Here is a 23,903-nt window from a genome sequence, read left to right on the forward strand (position 1 = left end):
CGATCAGTAGTATCATCGGAAGCGTATTAAACGTCAGCGTTTTCAATATTGAGAAGATGTTGTCTTGCTCTTCATTCGCATATAGTTGAATGGTGATTTGTGGTACTACAAAACCTATCATTGGTGCAGTCCACGATGCGACCAAAAGAAAGATGATTCTTTTCCTTGTTATCATGGCGACGTATTTTAGCGGTTTCAAAATTGATATGTAGCGGTCTGCTAACATGGTGCATAGGTTTGTAATGGAGCAATACTGGAAGTAGTGGCGAGTGACAAAAAACGCGCCATCACAAACGTATGAATGGCAGGTGAAGCTATGGATAAAAATCTGCGGGAAATAGACAACTCCGACAAAAAAATCCGCGACTGCTAAAGACAGAATGAAGCAGTTCGGTTTGGTCTGCAGCTGTGGTTTTTTAAGTACCAGAAATGCGACGAGTCCGTTTCCAGCAACCGTCAAAACAGTAAAAAGCCAACCTAAAATCCAAAACCACATATTGCGGTCGACTTCGTTAGCATAGCTAGCAGTGGCCATCTTACAGCTGTCTTCTTGGTTTTTTTGCATTACAAACACTTTATTATGTACCAGTGAGCGACTTATAATCGGCTGTCATTTGGTGAAAACAAACCGCTATAGTTGAACTTAAGTCGGTTTGTAGTTGCGACATGTTTTGTTAACAGACGGATTATTTCCATGATTGGTCTATATCTTGGTCTCATGCTAATAACTCCTGTATACACCTGCGTATTGACAGGAACTTAGTTTAGGTTTTCTTATTTTCCCAGTATTTACTAGAGACTTTAGATGAAAGGAATAGTGTTTTCGTGCAGAGAAAGGAACAAAGACAGCTTTTTTTTTTTAATGAAATCTCATTCAGAATATAACGTCCTATCTTCTGTGCATAATTCGAGTTTTATAGTATTTTTCTATTTTCAAGGTTTATCTTGTTACTAAGGTTCCTTCATCAGCGGCAAGAGATGTTTGGGGTCGTGCCAGTTTAAATGAGTGCAACTGAAGATCACTGAAAATTTAAATAATTTTTGGTTGGTTAGAAGCAACCTTTAGCTTCAAATATGGTAAAGGAAATAGAACAACAAAAATAATTCGAGTTTAAAGGTTCTGTTTACGTTTTTTTTTTCGCTGCCAACTGAAAGTTAGAATGCTGCATCAAAGCTGGAAATTCAACGCGAAAGAAAAATGCAAATTGCAATACTTAATTTACCATACGGGGTGATAACTAACTTACTTTACTTATCATAACTCCAACAGAACGCAGTTGAAAAAACAGCTTTAAAAAAATGTTAAAAATAGAGAAAATATGAGAGGCATAACCAGACGCACTAGATAGGACTCCTGCATTGTAAAAGGTAACTTGGCTCGTCCCAGATGACCAGGGCATAAAAATGACCATTGAATGCAGTGGACTCAGCACTGACCCAAAATTAGGATATCCTTGATATAGCTAACAGCGAAAATGAACAGTGAACGGAGCAAGAAGCTGAACTGAAATCATCTTGGAAACGGTGAAACGACAGCTAACTGAAATTCAGATGGAGTTTAGGAATTTAAACTGAAAGAAAGAAGAAAACATCCCAGAGGTTAGTGCTTCTGGTTTTGTTAGAATTTTTCTTCTTTCATGGTACCGTGTAGCATGAAAATTTTGCGGGTTCTAATTTTTGCGGATTTTGCGGATTGACCTTGACCCGCAAAAATTAGTTCCCGCAGAAAAAAACACCCGCAAAATAAAACGCCGCAAAAATTAACTCTCTTCAGTCAAATTAAAAACTCCACTTTTAATAGACCTGCTACACTGGGGCATAATACATTGGACTTAAACAAGAACATTACATGATTTTCCATTAGAAAAAGCAACTAGAGCTGTCAAGAGTAAAGCAATTCAGTACGTTAGATTGGCACGAATGGGAACGCACAGATTCGAATCGTGCAGCAGAGCAACCATGCTCTATTGGCGCTTCTGCAGCGGCGTGCACAGAAGTTATTTCAACACTTTAAATTTTAACTGAACAAGAGAGTTTTTATCATCGACTGAGTCTGTCTCATTGCGTTACAGTGGGACATAGTTTTGCATTTTAGCAGGCTGCTCCCAGTTAGGTCTCAAAGTTGTATACTTGCTACATCTTTCACTCGAAAGCCCCTCTGTACGCTTAGGAAGGTTTTACCTACGGTAATTGATTCATACTGCTTTCTTATAAAATAATATACGGTAATACAGGTCGTGGAAAACCGTATTAACGAAACACTGTTTGGTTTTGCATAGTGGGGTAGGCCTTTTTGTTTGTTTTTAAATTTGTTGCTGTTCAGTCACTTTACGCAGTAAGGTATTACAGTGATATGTCTCTAATATGTAAGTAGAATCTGTGACTCAACATACAGTACAATAAAAGTTGAAAATGTTAAGGTTTCCTCCACGTAAATGTTCTACTGCTTGAACAGAGCATCGAAAAAATTTTGTTCCCAGCAGAAATTTCAGTCTTCTCGAACCGCAAAAATTTCTTCCCGCTAACCACAAAATCTCGCCAATCCGCAAAATAAAACTCCCTCAAAATTTTCGTGCTACACGGTAAATGAAATGAAAATTGAAAGGAAAGCAGTTGAAGAAACCACTGTGCTAAGTAAAGACGGTAAGGCGCATGGCTGAACCTCTATGAAGGTTGACAATTATTAAATGGATAAGGGGTTCGTTTCTATATAAACTGTGGTGTTGCATCGGTGGGGAGTAGAAACTAATTTTATGTTATCAACAGAGTTGATAAGAGAACCGAACGCTCACTCGCTCTGATGAAGGGCTAACGCTCGAAGCGAGAGCACTCGAATCTCTTTACGGTGGTCAAAAAAACCTGATTAAAGTCTGTTGATAAAACCAACCATTCGTGGCAATTGTTAATCCTAACCATTTGCACCTCAAAACGATGGCTTCGGAGACATTTTTTAAAATTTACTTCTTAGATTGAAATTCGATTACCGCAATTTAGCTTTTGGCTACAAGTGTTTTCTTAATAATTTATCTCACTCTGCCTTCCGTAAAGTAAAGGGACTCAGCGAGGATGGCAGATGTTTTTCACGAAATTGGAAACTGTGAAACTTTCTTTCCTCGTTTGTCTTCAATGGACCTTTTACAGCTAACGATCACATGGTACAGAATCTGCCAGTCGCTGGAGAGCAAGTTGCGCTTGGGACATCCAAAACATAGCAACTTCAACAAGTCAAGCTTGAATTTTCTTTGTTGTGGATGATCCCAGTGCGTGGCTTACTCTCCAGCATGGTGGATTTTGTACCATGTGACCGTTAGCTGCAAAGGGCCCATTCGGCCCATAATAGACCTTATTCCAAAATAGCTACCATTTTAACATTCTTTTGTTGGTATTCAAATTAGCCCTTCTTACCTCCATCTTAAAGGCTGGTTTCCATATGATCGCGGACCGCAGATCGCAGATTGCAGATCGCAATAAGGTCTGCGATCGTCTGCGATCATATGGAAACCAGCCTTTAGATAGAACATGGTTCTATCTGTAGTTTCCATATGATCGCAGACGATCGCAGACCTTATTGCGATCTGCGATCCGCGATCATATGGAAACTAGCCTTAAGTTTTAAAATGAAAAGAATATTTTCCCTTAAACGAGGCAAAAAGGGCTAATTTGAATGCAGACAAAAGAATATTAAAATGGTAACCATTTTAGAGAAAGGTCTATAATGAGTTTAGCGTTGAACGCACCAGTTAAACCGCTCTGAAAAAGTTTCCAGAAAGGAAAAGTCAGAGCAAAGGTATAATTTTAGGAAGTGGAAACAGTGGAATGGGTAGTTAATTTACTGAAACAGCCTTCCCAACCCATGTTTCACCACACTGAATTTAGTTGTTATTGGAGACAATAATTAATGTATTGGTTTATTTTTAAGACTATCTTATTTCGATTATTTGATTGATTGATTGATTGATTAATTAATTGATTGAAGATCGCACCATTTCTTGATTTTAAAAATATTGTTTATTATTTAGAGCTGAAATTGATATCTTAATTAAAAGATGTTGTTACAAAGATATATCATATCCTTCCCCTTTACAATTTAGTGCTACTACTTTCTTTCTTTCCTTAGCATATACCGTTACAAAAAAAAGCTTAAACAAAATAATTACGCACTACAAAAACAAATGTTTTGTCGACAGAAGTCTTCATCTCTGGCCGCTCCATTACTAACTCCTGTTCCATCTTCCTCTTGACAAAAGCTGTCGAAAGTAACATGTAGGCAATGAGAGCAAAATAAGTTATCTTCCTCGAAAACTTACTTTTCTAGAATTTTTCAGGTAAGATTTAATTCAGTTTAAAAAGTGGTTATAAAATGGAAAGAATGACGTTATCGTAAACTTCGAGACTGATTCTGACTGATTCGTTTAATTGATTTGTCCAACTATACAACAAATACACTTCGTATCAAAAAACCTTCATGAAAACTTCGTAAACGCGATCTCGTGAAATAAATTTTCGAATGAAGACTGATCAAAGTCTAATGTACATTCACTGATATCGAAGGGTTCACGTGTCAATCAGTTGTAAACTGTACAAAGAAAACAATGTTCAAGTGTATCTCAACCTTTGAACAAGCTCCCAAGTGGGGCCGTAGGGCGAAAAGAAAAATCGGCAAGCCGGGCGAGCGGAGCGCAGTATGGGGCGAGTTTTTTTCTTCGCACCATACCTAACTTGGGAGCCTTGTACCTCGTTTCACGCTGTTAAATCGCGTGGGACGTCTCCCCTTTTTCTGCCAGGCGTTGCGATTGGAAATCGGCTTCTGTTACAGACCTTGTGAAGCCAGGATATTCGCCAGGAATTGGAAAAAAAAAATAACAGGACATTTAAATTAATCAGGTTAACTTGACTAATGCATCAAGGGCCGCGCGCGGAAGGCAGTGGGGAATGCCCGTAAACCTCACCATGGCGGAATAAAAATGATTAGCGAATTTTTAAGAATCTACTACCCTAGTGAAATTTTGTTCTTCCTAGATCATGTTCAAAATAAGCCACCAGATTAGTTTTCACAAGGTCTGCTACAGACGGGCTTACTGAATGGACTTGCGCAACGGTATAAAGGAAACGATTTAAGGAAACGCCAGCGTTTTCCTCAGACTGGAGACTGAATGAAAGTGGAATCAAATTAAGCAAAGTAACTTCCTTTTAAAAACTAATTAAGTTTAAAACAAATAAATACAGCTAAGAAAGTGTAATAACTAACCTACTCCACGCACTGGTATTTGACAACAAGATATTTGTAAGTTCCGTAACATGGATCCCCAAACACTGAGTTACTGGCATACAGCACACAGCTGGCTCTCCGTTGGCACCTGCTCTGCATGACGGGAAGGGATCTGGCGGCACGGCAGTTTGTGGTGAGAATAGGGCCTTGACTACATGTCTTACGGTCCAGTCGGCCATACAGTGCTTCCTGAATGTTGAGTTTTCTTCCGTTTGTGCAGCTGATGGTTTTCCTGCTCCGCTCACAAATGGTTACGGACAGTGGTTCACCTGAATAAAATAAAAAGAGGCAGACAAACAACAAACAAATCAAAACAAAAAACATTCTCTCTTGTCCCTGCATGATACCTCACCATGAACGAATAAATTTGAGAAATGGCAAATGATGGGAGTGAAGGAGAGGGGAGGGGGCTGTGGTGGAGGTACTCAACAAAGTTTTATGGTCCAAACTCTGACCCTGTGATGTACCATTTTTGACAGGAGAGGTAACCCTTTCACAAACCTATAGGAAAGAAACCTGCATCCCCTTTCGGTTGATCTGTTTGAGACATTTTAAAAGGCTTTGTTAAATATCGAAATGATAGTTCTCCCAACCCTCCCATCCTATCTGTTTTTATGCTTAAGCTCGTGAAATCCCTACCTGAAAAAAAAAAATCCCTTCCAGCGGAGTCGGCCCCATATAGTCAGTATGACAGGGCATATCAAACTTATCTCCCACGAACGTGAACATTTGCTTAAATTTGCGTCCAGTCTGGCGCGGCCAAAATTTTTCGGTATTGCGCAAGCGCAAGAGGTTAGATGAAAACAAATAACATGGCAGCGATGGCACCAAAACGATACGCGAAATAAGTCTTTTCATCAGAGCTTTACCGAAAAAAGACCAAAAAAGACAAGAGTTAAAACAACCGACCGTAAACTAATACTATATCCTGCCGTTCGTTGTAACAGACGTGGACAAGGTCGGGAAGCGAAATTGCGTTGGTTACAGTGAACGCTACGACGAGTGGCGGGCACGTGAATCTGAAGACAACAATCTTTTCCAGCGGATGGAAACTTTCTGTTCGTTTCTTCCCTCGTATATCCTAATTTTCCTTTTCAATAACGAATTTGTCAAGTTCGTGGTAAAATATCTTCACCTCCTATTAAAGTTTGGTCGCGCCATTTGTTTATGGGTCCTTTTGACACCGAAACCCACACTTTTCTTCCTGACTCTTTTGAGCTCGGCAAACAGAGACCCACTCTTTTTTCGAAAGGCATTCATGATTCGGTTTTTCACAACAACACTGCGAATGCCCGTTTCTTGAAAGATTTTCTCCACAATTGCAGCGAAGGCACACTTGCCACTACCGTCCTCGGCAATTGTGTAGAGGAGATAACTGAAAGTTGGATTAAAACGACCGGGATAAGGTTTATGCGAGACAATTAAAAAGAAAATTTAATTCCTTATTTCGTGCCAGAAAAAAATCGAGACGGTTCTTATGAATAGCTTACTTGTTGATACTGCATGTAACGAAAGGTGGTGGATGGCCCGCAAATTCATTATTTTGATCGTCCGATCCGTCTCCCACAGCATTCACGGATCCGCAGAACGAAAACAATAGGAATAGCAGAAGTCCTCCAACTTTAACGGCGATTTGACCCACCCAAAATTGTCGAAAACAAGCCGAATCATATACCAAAATAAAGGAAATTTTTCGATCTATCTGAATTTGTCGAAACAATTGAGATCTGAGCATGCGTAGAAGAGTACGGACCCTTTGTTTTCACACTGGCGTGAAATGACCTTTGATTGTCTTTAAATATTGCGCAAACTTGATTTGTAAACTTGGATTTTGACCCCTTAAATCTTAAGATTTGTTTCTTCAAAACGTGTTATACAAAAGCTTTAATATTCATTTTTTTAAACTCGTTGGTAAAACTGATCGCCGTTAAATTGTTTTTGAGTAATCTTGTAAAATGTTTCAAATTTGAGGTGTTCTTGAGTCAGACATTGGTGGGGGCGTGATCGCCGGAACTTGATATAAGCTTTTGTTAACACTGAGTTTGGTTCTCCCACGCCCCCTCCCCCTCCCCCACACCGCACGCCAAGCTCTCGAGTAGGTTCTGCGCGAGAACGAGTTCCAGGATCCGGTAACTGTAAAACAAAGTGTCCGTTTTGACGCCAACCCTTTAAAATTTTCCCTAAACTCGCCGATTGTGCCAAGTATCTTAAACGATCTAAAAAGAAACTGAGATCAAGTGGCGTTGTATCAATTAGCTATTCACTTAATATCGATGGCCATTGTCTTGTACGCAGGCTTTTTTTGAAAAAAAATAAATAAATAGAAATAATATAAGTCTTTTTCTCGAAGAACTGAATATTTAAACAGATCTGAAATGATCAATAACATCACCTAAACTTTCACTGAGAGCTTCGTATTCAAAGCTTAGGAATGGTGCTTGCTTGCACGAGTCGCTTGGGCTGGGAACGTGTCTTCTTATTTTTTCAGCACTTTTGCTGCTGCTGCCAAGAATATCTTTGTAATTGAAACACGCATCCGGCCACTCAAGCTCTGGAATACGACATTTTCAACAGTTGCGTGCAGATCCCATTTGGATCAAAACAGGAAGTTCCAATTGTAAGTATACAATCTACTGGGAATAATGATCTTTAGAAAGTGTTTCAAGAATGATGAGTGAAAATGAAAGGCTCTTAACTGCATGCTTTTGGCCACCATACTTAATTTTTGAATGTAAATATATGAAACGTATATTCTGAATTGCGGATAAGACATCAAACAGAAGAAGCATCCTCGCAGTTAGTACGCAACTTAAGCAGTAGCGAAAAGAAAGCCTGAAAAAACTGAATTTAGGCTTGAAGGGGGTTCGAACCAATGAGGTCATGGGTTCGAACCCCCTTCAAGCCTGAATTTGTTTCTTTAGGCTTTCTTTTCGCAACTGCTTAAGTTGCGTACTAACTGCGAGGTTCTTTCTTTTATTTGATATTTAATTCTACCGGTAATTTTTTTTTTCAAGAAAAGAAAGAAAGAAGAAATTAAATCTCTAGTCCTGTCAAGACTTTTTTTTTATCAATCAGCCGTCGGAGTTTTCAATTCAGATCAGATCCATTAATTTCCCATTCGGCGTTTCTTTTTGTCTTAATCGCCTTGATTTGCCCAGATACCATTCTTATGATCAGTGTCCAAATGAAATGACCAAACCCAAATTCCAGTGAGTAAAATCTTATTTTTCCATTGAAAATGGGGCAAATCGCTGATTCCATTTTACAATTTTCAGAAATTCCGGTGAGTGAAATCTCATTTTCACATTGGAAATGGGGCAAATCGCTGATTCCATTTTACAATTTTCAGCGGAAATTCCGGTGAGTGAAATCTTATTTTCACATTGAAAGATGGGGCAAATCGAAGATTCCATTTTACAATTTTTAGAAATTCCGGTGAGTGAAATCTTATTTTCACATTGAAAAATGGGGCAAATCGCAGATTCCATTTTACAATTTTCACACATTTATCACTTGGGGTAATGAGCCCTAAACAACAAAAAATGTAGATTTGCTAACCTTTTCCGCTCTCTAGTTTCTTTGTCAGATTTCTCAGCTCATTCTGAATCTCATCCAGTTGTTGTTTCATTCCCAAGATGAGGTCCTCAACCTTCATATTGATGTTTATGCTACAAGATGTCGCTTTCAGTTCCAAGAGATTCTGATTGTTTGTCGGCGCCGGCAGTGAATCAACAGCATTCAACAGCGCACCAAGGCAGACGAAGAGAGCAGAATTCATGGCGACTCAATAAATCTTCACTAGATCGTGTAATAACTCTTGTCAAGGTAAGCCTCTAACTGTTGCCCTTTCAAACTTAAACACGCTGGCACATGAAACTTGTGGTATTCAGTTTCAGCAGGAGCTTATGGTTTCAGATAATTTTAACCAATCACAGAATATGGTGTGATGTAAGATGATTGTGCCCCCGCGCGGAGTGTGGCTAAAAACTGCTTTTGTTTTTTGAGCTTAACTCGCTGAGACATGAAACTCGAGGAATTCAGTTCTGATACTTTTAAAAAATTAATCACAGTGATAAAGGATGCCAACATTTTCCCTGACACAGAATATGGTGTGATACAAGGTGATTGTGTTATGGCTCTTGAAGCTAAAAACTACTTTTGAGTTTTGAGCCAAACGCAACGCACAGGTACTTGAAACTAGTTGAATTTAGTGTTTTTTTAGTTCAGATTCACTCAACCATATTCATTTGCAATCACATGACAAGACGGGCTTTATTTTGACCAATTTTATGCCCTACTTTCCCTCCCACATCTCATCTTCCATTTTCTTTTTTTTACAGGGGCCAGGGGTGAGACAGCTTCCTGGTTTGAACCTTGGACCTTTACAAAAATAGATTACCATGGTATGAGTACTATGAGACTCAATCAGGAAAATAACTATTTCGCAACATCACGAGCTGTTTGGGCAAATGTTCACACACAGTAAAAATACTTTGCCTCGCTTTCATAGTTAAAAGGCTGAGACCCTTTAAAATGGGATGTATCCATTAGTTCGCCCTCTCAATCTGCAAGTTTTGATCTTCAGATTTCAGGAAAATAAAGCTATCAACCCGCCCATATCCCCATCTTCCGCCCATGTAATTACTGGATATAATTTTCTAGTCTCCTTTTTTTCTGGCCCTCACATTTGCTAGAGCTTTTTAAAATTCCTTATTGTTACTTAATCGTTTGTGAGTTATTAGCGTAAAGTATATATGAAATAAAAAACAAGTTTGACTTATGTGTTTGTTTATATCCTCATTAATCGAAATATCCGGTTTTAAACTAACTAAAGCTCTTTTATGGGGTATTTTTCTCGCCTCGCGCTTCCAGAGACCTAAAGCTTCGGATGTTTCATACAATTCTTTTGATTGTTATTTTATCTGTCAATAGATAAATTGGCACGATCAAAGATTTAATCAACGAAAATAAAAAGTAAAAAGAACGTTTCCGCGAGGTGCTTCATTCATTTTGCAAATGTCAAAGAGACAAACATTACTGTTATGTCTAAAAGGAGCTTCCATTAAATCAAAGCGGCTTCTGATCTCAGACAGTCTAAATAGGTATAAGCTGAATGAACTTTGTGCTATGCGCAGTGGTCAACTTTAAAGCTTAAAAGTGAAAGTTTTATTTACAGCAAGGAAACATGAGTAATTCTTAAGCATCCCTTCACATATACCCCATGCACAGGCTGAATGAACTTTTTGACATGCGCAATAGTCAACTTTGAAGCTAAAAAGTGAAGGTTGAGGTATCATCTAACAGAGGGGATGAAGAAGAGTAAGTATGGGTAGTTTTGTGTGTTAATTCATGGATAATAGCTTTTAAGAAGATTGTTTGTAAAATTCTGGGTTGAGTAGCCTGTGGCACTTTAATTAAAATAAAGATTGGCGCCATACGGCCACACCCACCAATCGATCAAGTGCAAACATCGGTTTTTGGAATACCCTTGGGTAGAGGTTTAAAATGATACATGTCTGCAAAAATCCCGAGATGGGGGGAGGGTTTCACTTTCTGGCCCACGGACTACGTTGTCTTCCTCCTCATCACTACTGTGAGCAAGCGGCTCACCTGCGAAGGGGTTCCACATATCCGACTACTTCCATTTCATCGGATGACTCGGTGCTGTTGGATGTTTCTTGGCTCGAAACGGACTCAGCAGAGGATAGCGTACCATCACTTTTAGACATATTATCAAAAGCTGTATAGCATTCACTTTATCGTGGTCTTAACTGAGCACGCAAAGATATTTTCGAGCACGCCATAGCAGAAAATAAAACGTAAACAGAGCCGTGAAACCACTGGCTACGTCATCAGAGCTAAACTCGTTACCAGTCTCCGGAGACACCACTTTGGGCATTTTAAGTCACTTTGAACAGCCAAAACACGGGTTTTTTTTTTTTTTTTACCTCTTTAGCACTATTCTTTTTTGTGCGTTTCGGAATAAGGGTATAACCACCTACCAATTCATGAAAAAAAATGTTTTAGTTCATATGCACTTTAAGTTTTCTGCTTTTAAATAAAAAGCATAAACTGCATGAATGGCCAAAATTTTTGTTCCAAAGGGAAGCGAGTCTGTGTTCTGTTTTAAGATTTTTCAAACAAGCTTGGCTGTTGCCAATCACAATCGATCTAATCTAATGAGCTTATAATCCCAGAATGGAGAGATGAAAGAAATGAAGTTTCTTTGACAATGAATATGATGTGATGTGAAATGGGCAAGGGGACATAAATATAAAACCGGTGCAATGTTCTTCTGAAGCCATCTTAAAACGTATCCCAAGAATTCTGTCTGTTTTTTTAATTCAGTTAAGATTTTTTTTTTCTCTTCACGAGAGCTTCATGAATCCGACAATCATCTTGTTTTAAACGCCACTGAATCCGGAAGGGCAACAATGATTGAGACAAACAATGAGGTCATTGAAGTGGCAGACTAGACGGATTGAAAACGCATTAAATTGAAAGTGTTTTACGCATATTTTGGTTTTCGGCTTATAAGCTCACTACGCTCTTTTTCTTCTTTCTTCTTCTTCTTCTTCTTCTTCTTCTTCTTCTTCTTCTTCTTCTTCTTCTTTTTTTATAAGAACGTCTAGTTTTGGGGCTAAAGCTGAAAGTCGTTTTTTTTTTTTGCAAATTTAAGACTCTCAGTCTCAACGTTCGTATGAAAAAGGTTCTTATAAAAAACAATTAATGTAGTTCCTGCTGATAACCTGTACGACCTATTCTTTAAGAAAGAAAGCCTGTAACAAAAAAAGATTTTTCGCGTATTTCTTCAGGAAGAAGGGTAATATGACTTTCCACTCTCAAAGGATGTCTGCCAGATTCCTCTTAGAATTGTCTCAAAGCAAAAAAAAAAAAAAAAAAAAAAAAAAAAATGTAGCGTTTAGATACTAATGAAAAGTTGGATATGATTGGTTGATAAACATAGAAAGCAAAAACGTGTACAGAAGTCATTATAAAAATAGAGATATAGAAAAGTTAAGTTTCATCGCGTTTTTTGTTCCCATAGGATTAAAGAGTCTTGCCTTTGGAAATTAAAAATGTTTCTCTAGCTTTCTGAATGCCGTCTCTGTTGGAGAAAGGGACTGCTAGCAGTGTACTCTCTTGCTTCTTAGGTTAACTTTATTGGTAATTCCGCTGACCAGTAGAGGCCCTCGACTGTTGGTTACTGCGCGCGCAAATACGTTCGCACTCGGGTGGACCGAGGGTCATGGTCACTGAAACAGTTCAGTTTCTAAGAAATATGGCTCGCTTAACCCACCAAATGACTTGCTTTCCTGGCTACGTATTTTGTTGCAGCACATATATTTGTGAGTTTCAGATTTCCCATTTTCCCTGGTAAAGACTTTACGATCCGGTGGATTGCACACAAATAGGGGGAGGAGACGGCTGACATTTCAGACTAAAAAAATCCATCCTTCTTGTGACTGGTGTAAGTCTGAAACTAGATCCCACATTTTCACTGATTATCTTTACAAACAAACGCCACTTTCAATAGCAACATTGAATTCGTTTAATTCATTTTATTGAGCACGCAATGGAGCTTAGACTTACTGCCAAAATGAGGTTTGTTTTGCTTGTCTGCCTTGTTTCTTTATCACCAGTGGTGGACTCAGCGCCAACACAAAATCAGAATCTCGTAGATCTGAGAGCGACATCGTGTAACATAAATATCAACACTGCACCGAACCAGAAGCTTGAGGGTATTATCTTGGGAATGAAACAACAACTTGATGAGATTCAGAAGGAACTTAGAAATTTAACAAGGAAACCAGAAAATGACTCCAAAGGTCAGTAAATCTGGGTTTGCTAATACTCTTTTGTCCTTCTTGATCTGAGTAACGGGCACTACTTCAAAGGGCTGGCGACGAAGAATGTCTCTTGTGATGTAGGCGAGGAAAGACACAAAGCTTGACCTTCGGAATATGACTCCCGGAACTCTTGTCGAAACGTAATCTATATGTACTGCTTATCACTCCAAAGATACGCGGATAGTAAACCTTGACTAAAATTTATAGCTATGGATATAAAACCTTTATTATCAGGTGTCCATGACATCCGAGTCATGTAGCTAGTTTCTTGAATGTAAATACCAAGTGCTGAAAAAAGAGTTTCTTTTTATCTTCCGGTAGAAGGTTCCTGTATGTAATTTAACTGACCCGTTTACAAACTGAATTCATGTGTTTCCTCGTGAATTCCTTGATATTCTAGTAAATTAGTATAGCCTGGGGTATAAATAATAAGAAAGAAATTTATATACGAAAGAACCACTTTCCCCGGTTTGTAACATTATTTCCCTTTGCCTTTATCTATCTAGATTTGAATCACCTCAAAAACTGTGCTGAGGTGTACAAATCTGGTGACAGAATCAGCGGTGTTTATACAATCGACCCTGATGGCTTAGGTGCCTTCGATGGGTTCTGTGACCACACCTCCCCCGGTGGGGGATGGACAGTATTCCAAAAGAGACTGGACGGCTCGGTTGATTTCTACCGCGGCTGGAACGACTACAAACGTGGGTTTGGTAACCTGAATGGCGAGTTTTGGCTCGGACTGGAAAACATTTACCGTCTGACTAAGAGTGGACGATACAAGCTTCGTGTGGACCTTGAAGATACCTCAGGAAGGACAGCTTATGCTGAGTATGACATGTTCGCCATAACGAGCGAGAGGACTAAGTACCAGCTAGGAATTGGATCATATTCAGGTAATAAGTTAGTTCTGTTAATTTACAGCTAATTTTTTTTTCAGTAAAATTGATGGAAACAACTCGCACCTTTTTCTCTACACTTAGAATTAAAGCCCGTGATCAAGCCCCTCGTGACGTTAACTTGTTCGAACGCGTTTTCCCTCGCTTGCTGCCTATCAGTTAAGACCTTCTTCATGAATTTGCCTTAACTTGTACGGTAAATCCTCTGATAAGCCCCTCTCTCAAATATGCCTCCATCTCTAATAAGCCCCCCTTTTTCTAGAGGGAAAAAGATTATTAAGCACTTCTCCCCTCTTCCCCTTTCATTTTAAAATGAAACTAAATTACAGACTGTATTAAATCACAAACAAAAAGTTTTAATTTGCAACTTCAAAGCACGGTTTTTCCATGGGAAGTGACTGCTGGAAACACACTAATTTGTTTTAATTTTTGGCAGCTCGACCTCCAACTTCATGTACTTGAACTTTTCCTATTTGCCATATAGGTTCCTTATGGAGAATCGAAACCGCCCAGTCTTGTTGCTTGAAAAAGTCGGTTTAGCGCCCCGGAACCACAAGAACATCCTCACGAAACCTTGCTTTGGTGGGTGAAAATTGTAAATCACGAGTTTCTCGTGCCGAGCAGTCGCAGCGCTGCCGTTTGTCGCAGACGTAAGACTAAATCTCCCTATTAAGGCTGATTTAGCAACAGAACGGGATCGTCAGTTGATAACCGCGGCGCATCAAGAATACCCATAAGATAGTCGGGATAGACTCGCAATTAAAATTGCAGGAGACAATGCATCCTCTAAGTGAGCACGCCGTGGTTGCTAAAAATAACTTCGATCACTATTTTTTCTCTTTTTAGGAACCGCTGGTGATTCTCTTTCCCATCATCGTGGTCACCCGTTTTCGACCAAAGATCAGGATAATGACAACTGGCCCAAACACTGTGCCGAACATTTCAAAGGAGCCTGGTGGCATGTCATCTGCCTTTACTCAAATCTGAACGGCCCCTATCACCATGGAGTGATTCCACATATATACCAGGGTGTGGTCTGGTATCACTGGAAAGGACATAGCTACTCATTGAAGAGGGCTGAAATGAAGATCAGGCCAGTTACCTTTTAGCACAGGAGAAAGTTTGTCGTAAGTTTATCCAAGCGGGAAGTTAGAAAATTACGATTTATATGTCAAATCGAACATGCTTGCTTTTTACCTCTCACATGAACCGTGAAAATTTGTGTTATATTTGCAGGAAGTTCAAATCTTGCTTATAATAAAAGCAATTATTCGTACAGCTCTAATAAAACACAGTAATTAACGCACTGATTTATTTGCCCGTTTAATTAGTTGGTTAATTCAATCGCATGGCACAATTTACACGCTCCAATTTGTCTGCTGATTTCTTTTTCTATTGGTGTAGCGCAGAATGAGAATCAGCCTGATGTAATTCTATAAATCAGATTTGTAAAATTGGGCCGAGTCGGCCTGATCAATCGGTACGTGTTAATTAGACTTGAGTGATTTACGGTTTTTGCCCCTGTCAACATATTATTAATAGCTGTAGCTAATGAGTTAGTGGATTAGGACCTTTCTTTTAGACGGAAATCTACAATTTTTTAATAATATTATACCTTTGGCTTAAATTAATGCATACAATAAAGAGAGTCGTTCGGAAAACATGCCGCTTGGTACTACGATACCAGCTTCTCTTGTCAGCGTCAAGAAAAGAGGGCGTCGTCGATTGATTGCTTTCAACAACTTAAGTCTGACCTAAGTTGGAGTTAAAAAAAATTCGTAAATATCAGAGTCTTTATTTTGGAACTGGAGTTATCATCTCCGCGAGTTTCCCGAGTTGGGGAATTTACTGACGTGGTTTGTAGGAAATGATTGAAAGCTACAGGCTAGTACAGAACGAAGACAACATTCGTTCATGACTAGCCTGCGAGAAGGCTCTCTTTTAGGTCAGCCTGCTCTTGAGCACCTTATTTTTTTTTTTCCAAAATTTTTTTTAATTTAAACCCTTTTCCTATCGACTTTGTTTTTGTATTGTTCGGCCACGTTTCACATTTTGAACGAATTGGAATAATCACGACGTAGTGGAAATAGCGCGGTATAATATTTTCAAGTGACGTTTTCGTTGGCGTTACCGCCTGTGCTGCTTAAAGGGGCCCTAACACGAATATTTTATGTTGCATTGGTCAGACGTGCTTAAATATAATATTTGACTAAGAACCTCTTCTCTAGCATGAAATTTCTCTTAGAGCACCTGGAAGAAGATTTCTTTAAGCAAGAAGAAACCGTATAATCACTTTTTTTTAGCCATTTTTCCAAGATACGTAGGATCCTAGACATCTGCAGATAGAGATGAATCATACCAGTTTTTGTGCAATAGTAGAATTGATGTTAACAAAACGGATCCACTATTCTCACGTTTACATCCACACAAATATGTTTTTTGCCTTTTGAAAGTGACACGGGGCCTCACCAATGCAAGGCTGTAACGCTAACGAAAACGTCACTTGGAAATATAAGTTTATTTCATTTGTGCTACTTCGCGGGTTATTTTAACTCGTTCAACTTCTACAAAAACGACAGCAACCAAATTAGAAGAGTGGCGTTATAGTTAAGAAATTCACTGTCTTGCGTTCACGTTCTCCATAAAACCTTGAATTTGGTCATTTCACGTTGCTGTTTTGCAGAGGACGGCAAAGAAATGTACCAAAATTTCTAAAAACACCCGTGCGAGCGATTGTTCTGGTTCATAATAAATCCTACGGCCTTTTTTGTGGCGTTGCCGTTGCCGTCGTCGAAGTTTTAATGTGTATTTGAATTCACATTCGTTGTATTTGTTTATACACCTGTGTTCGAATCAGTCCTTTCTTAATTAATTCATACTCATGCCCAAGATCACAGCCAAAGCATTTATTTTTCTGACGGCGTTAGTGTCTATTATGACCGAAAAGTCGTTTTAACTGTTCTTTGAAATCTCTCTTGAGAAATCCATAAGCAAATGGATTGACAGCTGAATTTAAAATGCAGAGGAGATCGAGAATGTAAGCAATGTTGGCAGATAGATCACAATTCATGTTCCATTCACGAGAGCAGAAACCTTTCCAATGTTCTGCTGCAGAACAGAGAATAAATACAACCATGACTGCTATCATCATCTTTGCGGTTGCCTGTCTTTCGAAGACTTCAGATCTGCTGGACGTTTTTACACCTATTGTTTCACTTCTGTAGTTAAAACGGACTTGAGCATTCAACGCGCGTGATTCACGAGATACGTTCCGCGCAACAACTAAAACGCGAGTCGATAATACGATCAGTAGTATCATCGGAAGCGTATTAAACGTCAGCGTTTTAAATATTGAGAAGATGCTGTCTTGCTCTTCATTTGCAAATAGTAGAATGGTGATTTGTGGTACTACGAAAGCTATCATTGGTGCAGTCCACGATGCGACCAAAAGAAAGATGATTCTTTTCCTTGTTATCATGGCGACGTATTTTAGCGGTTTCACAATTGAGATGTAGCGGTCTGCTAACATGGCGCATAGGTTTGTAATGGAGCAATACTGGAAGTAGTGGCGGGTGATAAAAAACGCGCCATCACAAACGTATGAATGGCAGATGAAGGTTTGGATGAAAATCTGCGGGAAATACACAAATCCGACAAAAAAATCCGCGACTGCTAAAGACAGAATGAAGCAGTTCGGTTTCGTCTGCAGCTGTGGTCTTTTAAGAATCAGAAATGCGACGAGTCCGTTTCCAGCAACCGTCAAAACAGTAAAAAGCCAACCTAAAATCCAAAACCACATATTGCGGTCGACTTCGTTAGCATAGCTAGCAGTGACCATCTTACAGCTGTCTTCTTGTTTTTTTGCATTACAAATACTTAATTATGTACCAGTGAGCGACTTATAATCGGCTGTCATTTGGTGAAAACAAACCGCTATAGTTGAACTTAAGTCAGTTTGTAGTTGCGACATGTTTTGTTAACAGACTGATTATTTCCATGATTGGTCTATATCTTGGTCTCATGCTAATAACTCCTGTATACACTGCGTATTGACAGGAACTCAGTTTAGGTTTTCTTATTTTCCCGGTATTTACTAAAGACTTTAGATGAAAGGAATAGTGGTTTCGTGCAGAGAAAGGAACAAAGCCGGCTTTTTTTCATGAAATCTCATTCAGAATATAACGTCCTATCTTATATAACGTCCTATCTATCTTATAGCGTATAATTCGAGTTTAATATTTCTTCTTTTGATTTTCAAGGACTGTCTTGTTTGTCTTGTTTGTCATCAGCGGCATCGGATGTTTAACTGAATGCAATTGAATATCACTGAAAATCTAAATAATTTTTGGTTGGTTAGAAAATAACCTTTAGCTTAAAAAATGGTAAAGGAAATAGAACAACAAAAACAATATAATTCGAGTTCAAAGGTTCTGTTTACGTTTTTTTTTCGCTGTCAACTGAAAGTTAGAATGCTGCATCAAAGCTGCAAATTCAACAACTAAAGAAATGCAAATTGCAAAAGATAATTTACCATACGGGCAGATAACTAATTTACTTTACTTATCATAACTCCAAGAGAACGCAGTTAAAAAAAAAGCAAGAAAGCTTAAAAATAGTTAAAAATAGAGAAAATATGATAGGCATAACCAGACGCACTAGATAGGACTCCTGCATTGTAAAAGGTAACGTTGGCTCGTCCCAGATGACCAGGGCATAAAAACGACCATTGAATGCAGTGGACCCAGCACTGACGCAAAATTAGGATGTCCCAGATCCAGCTAACAGCGAAAATGAACCGTGAACCGAACAAGAAACTGAACTGAAATCATCTTGGAAACGGTGAAACGACAGCTAAATGAAATTCAGATGGAGTCTAGGAAATGAAACTGAAAGAAAGAAGAAAACATCACCAGAGGTTAGTACTTCTGGTTTTGTTATAATTTTTCTTCTTTCATGATAAATCCAATGAAAATTGAAAGGAAAGAAGTTGAAGAAACCACTGTGCTAAGTCAATAAGGTTTAAGTTTAAGGTTCAAGTTAAATGGATAAGAGGGTTCGTTTCTAAATAAACTGTGGTGCTGCATTGGTGGGGAGTAGAAACTCTTTTTATGTTATCCCCAGAGTTGATAAGGGAACCGAACGCTGACTTTTCGAGCGTTAGACCTTCATCACTCGCTCTGATGAAGGACTAACGCTCGAAACGAGAGCTCTTGAATCTCCTTAAAATCTGGTCAAAATAACTAATTATGTCTGTTGATAAAACCAACCATTCGTGGCAATTATTAATCCTAACCATTTGCACCTCAAAACGATGGCTTTGGAAACATTCTGTAAAATTTACTTCTTATCACTACGATTACTAGCAGGAATGATTTTTTAGCACAGCTTTATATTGAAATTCTATTACCGCAATTTAGCATTTGGCTACAAGTGCTTTCTTAATAGTCACACTATGCTTTCCGAAAAGTAAATGGACTCAACGAGGATGGCTGATGTTTTTCACTAAGACAGAAAATGTTAAACTTTCTTTCCTTGTTTGTCTCCAATGGACCTTTTGCAGCTAACGGTCACATGGTTTAAAATCTGCCACTCGTTAGAGAGCAAGTTGCGCTTGGAACATCCAAAACAAAGCAACTTCAACAAGTCAAACTTGAATTTTCTTTGTTTTGGATGTCCCAGTGCGTGGTTACTCTTCAGCATGGTGGATTTTGTACTATGTGACCGTTAGCTGCAAAGGGTTCATTCACAGTCACCAGAAATCGTGGGAAGAGGGAAAAAAGAGACTCATCACAAGCATTATATCGAACTCCACTTGTACAGCTGGTATCTACCGCTGTTCAACTCTGTATACACCGGGCTCATTAATGCAAAAGTAAGTACAACAAAACATATCGGTTTTCGTCCAAGTACAAGCCAATGAACGCAATGATTTATCAACTGAACAAACATTATGAAGAAAGACAGATGCACTTGTTTTTGGTTTATTTTGCAGCAAATTTGAAGCATATTTGGCCTATCGCTCTTCGACGACAGATAGTAGTGAGTTAAGCGCTCTGAAAAACTTTCCGAAAAGGAAAAGTTAGAGCAAAGGAATAATCTTAGGAAGTGGAAACTGTGGAATGGGTTGCTAATTTACTGAACTGAACTTGACCTTCCCAACCCAAGTTTCACCACACTGAATTTTGTTGTCATTGGAGACAATAATTAATGCATTGGTTTGTTTGTAAGACTATTTGATGATTGATTGATTGATTGATTGAAGATCATACTTTTTTCTTGATTAAAATATTGTTTATTATTTAGAGCTGAAATTGATATGTTGTTACAAAGATATAATCTACCCATCACCTTTACAATTTAGTGCTACTGCTTTCTTTCTTTCCTTAGCATACACCGTTATAAAAAACTTAAACAAAATAATTACGCACTACAAAAATAAACGTTTTGTCGGCAGACGTCTTCATCTCTGGCCGCTCCATTACTAACTCTTGTTCCATCTTTATCTTGACAAAAGCTGTCGAAAGTAAATGTAGCCAATGAGAGCAAAATAAGTTACCTTCCACGAGAGAGTTTATTTTTCTAGAATTCTTCAGGTAGCATTTACTTATGTTGAAAAAGTGGTTATAAAATGGAAAGAATGACGTTATCGTAAACTTCGAGACTGATTCTGACTGATTTGTTTAACTCTCTCACTCCCGAGACTGGCATATGGCACAAAAAGTCATTATGTGCCCAATATTGGGTCAATTTCTATCAACTGTACTTTGGACACCAAACAGATCTTGGAGAGATCTGCTCCTGATGGAAGCATAAAATCTTACCCCCCCCCCCCCCCCCCTCTACATAAGACATAATTAACCACCTCTCCATGTTTTGCAACTTTTTCCTCTTACCAGAAACTATGTGCTGGGATCTGCTAATTAAGCTAAGTTTTGGGCAGCCCAGTGTATACGAGAGGTGAGATGTATTTTAAGGTTTATATTTTCTCGTTTTAAACACTTTTCATTCTCTTCTGTTACTTCCTTTGTCTTAGCTGGAATGATTTATACAATGCCCCAGATAAAACCTTTTAATTGGTGTATTCCAGTTGGTGTAGGGGTTCGCAGTTGTCTAACTATACAACAAATACACTTCGTATCACAAAACCTACATGACAACTTCGTAAACGCCATCCTCGGTGACCCAGGAGCAGTTAGTCGGGTGGAAGGGATTTTCGTGGGTCAAAGTTTAAACTTTCGCCCACAAAAATCCGTTCCACCCGACTAACTGCTCCTGGGTCTCCGAGGATGCGTAAACGCGATCTCGTAAAAAAAACTTCGAATGAGGACTGATCAAAGTCTACTGACATGCACTTATATCGAAGGGTTCACGTGTCAACCAGTTGTAAACTGTACAAGGAAAACAATGCTCAAGTGTATCTTGTGGGGCCGTGGGGCGAAAAGAGCCGGGCGAGGGGAGCGCATTATGGGGGCAAGATTTTTGTCTTCGCACCATACCCAATTTGGGAGCCTATTCACAGGCTAGTGTATCTCATTTCACGCTGTGAAATCGCGTGGGGCGTCTCTCCTGTTTCTGATTGGCATTGCGATTGTAAACACCTCTGTTACAGACCTTGTGAGGCCGGGATGTTCGCCAGGAATTTTGAAAAAAAAAAAAAAAAAAATAGGACAATTAAATTAATCAGGGCATCTTAACTAATGCGTAAAGGGCCACTAGTGCAAGGAAGTAGTCTTGTATCAAGGGGAGGGACCCCGGACCCCTGTGAGGGACCCCGGGTGAATATTCGTAAACCTCGTCATAGCGGAATAAAACTGACCAGGGAATTTTTAATAATATATATACCATCCAATAATGAGGCTTGTAAAGAACTGATTTAAACAAATAATTTAGCGCGGATGGAATCACACTGTTTGTTTAGTGATGGTTTCAGTTCTTTGATAAAAAGCATTTCAAAAATGAGACAATCAAGTTTGTTCTGACACTTTCTTAAAATTCTAAAACTTTTCGCAATGTTATTTGGGGCCATATTGTGCTGCTCCCTCAGGGGGTTTCCGATTGCCGATCCCTTATGTTCCTCAATTCGCTGGTGAAGGTGTCGGCACGTGTAGCCGACATAGCCTGCATCGCACAGGCTACACTGAAAATGATACACAGCGCAGTGTTGATTTACAACGGTGAGGGTAAAAGGCGGAAAGATTTTGCAGAATGGTATGTGGAAGAACTTCTCAACAATTCAACCACCAGGCCAACCATGGGGAAGGGGGGGGGGGGGGTAAAATTTTCAAACTGTCATTGCAGTGGGGGGGGGGGGGGTAAAACGTTTGTTTGAAAGATGTTTTGGGGGGTAAAATTTTCATACACTCGATTTTTTAGAAAACCACCGCCCCCTAGGACGTAATAAACGATCGGTCCCTAAACTCATTCCGCCTTTTACCCTCACCGGATTTACAAGGGGTGGCTTGTCTTCCGTCGGCTTTTAATTCATCCTTGGTCTTCCGACTTGTGTACACTGGGCTGATATCCGCATTGATCTTCTGACTGAGGTCTCCAAGTTGTCTGCGCACTGCGTTTGCAGATTTCTGAGCTTTGAATGGCAGCACGATTCTAATTGGGGCTTCTTGCTTCTCAGGTACTTGCTGTTGGGTGTGCGAATACTGAGACTCCCCTTCGAATCAATGAATTGACGGATGGTAGACTACACAAGTTTGTCTGGGTAGTGCAGTCGGGAAAAGTGCATCTGCGCTAAATTATTTGTTTAGATCAGTTCTTTACAAGCCTCATTATTGTTATATCGTTTAATCGATTTATTTCGATATTATTATATCGTTTAATCCCGTTGATAAGACCAGCGAGGCTGATGCTGTGATTGCGATCTAGAACTGTATTCGTGACGTTCGCGCATGGACGAAGAGATGATAAGTTAATGCTAAATGACGATAAAACTGAGTTCTTGATCATTGGCACGGAACGACAGTTATCAAATGTGTCCGTTGACAAGATCAAGATCGGCCAAGCTGAGGTATCGCCTGCCTCTTCAGTGCGCAATTTGGGCACCTGGTTTGATTCTCATCTGGATATGTCGACTCATGTGTCTAAGACTTGTGCTAGCGCGTTTTATTATTTGTACAATATCCGGCACGTTAGGAAGCATTTGTCTCGTGAGTCCACCGAGAGGCTTGTTCACGCGTTCATCACAAGCAGGCTTGACTACTGTAATGGTTTATTGTACGGTGCTCCTGAGTATCAAATTAAGAAACTTCAAAGAGTCATGAACGCCAGTGCTCGATTGGTTTACTGCGCACCTAAGTATTGTCACGTTACTCCTTTGCTAAGAGAACTCCACTGGCTACCAGTGCGCTTGCAGGTAGATTTTAAGATTCTCCTTGTTACATTTAAGATTCTTCACGGTGTTGCGCCTAGCTATCTTAAGGATCTTGTCCCTCTCTTACCGGACTCACGTTACCAACTACACCGTAACAATACTGGTATATTGTTAGAAAGACCTCGGCTAAGAAAGAAGAAGACTTTGGGAGATCGTGCGTTGTCGATGGCTGCCCCCTTTTCATGGAACAGTCTTCCTCAGCTAATAAGACAGGAAACATCAATCGACTCTTTTAAACGCTCTGTTAAAACATATTTATTTAAGAAGGCTTTTAGTTGATTATTTATTTATTTATTTTTAAATATTGTAATTTTATCAGGTAATTTAACTGGTTTTTAATTTAGTTATTAATAATATTGTAATGCGCTTTTGAGTGTTTTTATAGAAAAAAGCGCAATATAAGTATTAAATATTTTTATTATTATTATTATTATTATTATTATTATTATTATCGCTTCATTGTATCATTGTTTTATGTCCTTTTTTAACTTTATAATACTTAT

General features: G+C 39.1%; 3 protein-coding genes across 5 annotated transcripts in view; 1 reads left to right on the plus strand and 2 right to left on the minus strand.

The window, feature by feature from the left end:
* Positions 1-3,985: 3,985 nt before the first annotated feature.
* On the minus strand, positions 3,986-9,125 carry LOC146459641 (L-rhamnose-binding lectin ELEL-1-like). The gene is made up of 3 exons (XM_085089238.1): positions 8,828-9,125; positions 5,249-5,538; positions 3,986-4,247 (listed from the first exon to the last, which is right to left on the minus strand). The coding sequence occupies exons 1-2, from the start codon at positions 9,045-9,047 to the stop codon at positions 5,249-5,251; spliced, it is 510 nt and encodes a 169-aa protein (XP_084945364.1). The 5' UTR covers positions 9,048-9,125; the 3' UTR covers positions 3,986-4,247.
* Positions 9,126-12,785: 3,660 nt separating this feature from the next.
* On the plus strand, positions 12,786-15,223 carry LOC146459642 (microfibril-associated glycoprotein 4-like). Its single transcript, XM_085089225.1, has 3 exons — positions 12,786-13,098; positions 13,626-14,015; positions 14,865-15,223. The coding sequence occupies exons 1-3, from the start codon at positions 12,846-12,848 to the stop codon at positions 15,125-15,127; spliced, it is 906 nt and encodes a 301-aa protein (XP_084945351.1). The 5' UTR covers positions 12,786-12,845; the 3' UTR covers positions 15,128-15,223.
* Positions 15,224-20,287: 5,064 nt separating this feature from the next.
* The window catches only part of LOC146459643 (L-rhamnose-binding lectin ELEL-1-like), a 142,278-nt gene continuing 138,662 nt past the window's right edge, over positions 20,288-23,903 (minus strand). For 2 of the 3 annotated variants that reach the window (XM_085089237.1, XM_085089234.1), the window contains exon 3: positions 20,288-20,532. The gene's annotated coding sequence lies outside the window, so the exon portion shown is untranslated. The remainder of the gene's footprint in view (positions 20,533-23,903) is intronic. The other variant, XM_085089235.1, reaches the window with a different exon arrangement.

The sequence above is a fragment of the Pavona decussata genome, unplaced genomic scaffold, assembly GCF_977016875.1.
Source record: "Pavona decussata unplaced genomic scaffold, jaPavDecu1.1 SCAFFOLD_218, whole genome shotgun sequence".
NCBI classification, from domain to species: domain Eukaryota; kingdom Metazoa; phylum Cnidaria; class Anthozoa; order Scleractinia; family Agariciidae; genus Pavona; species Pavona decussata.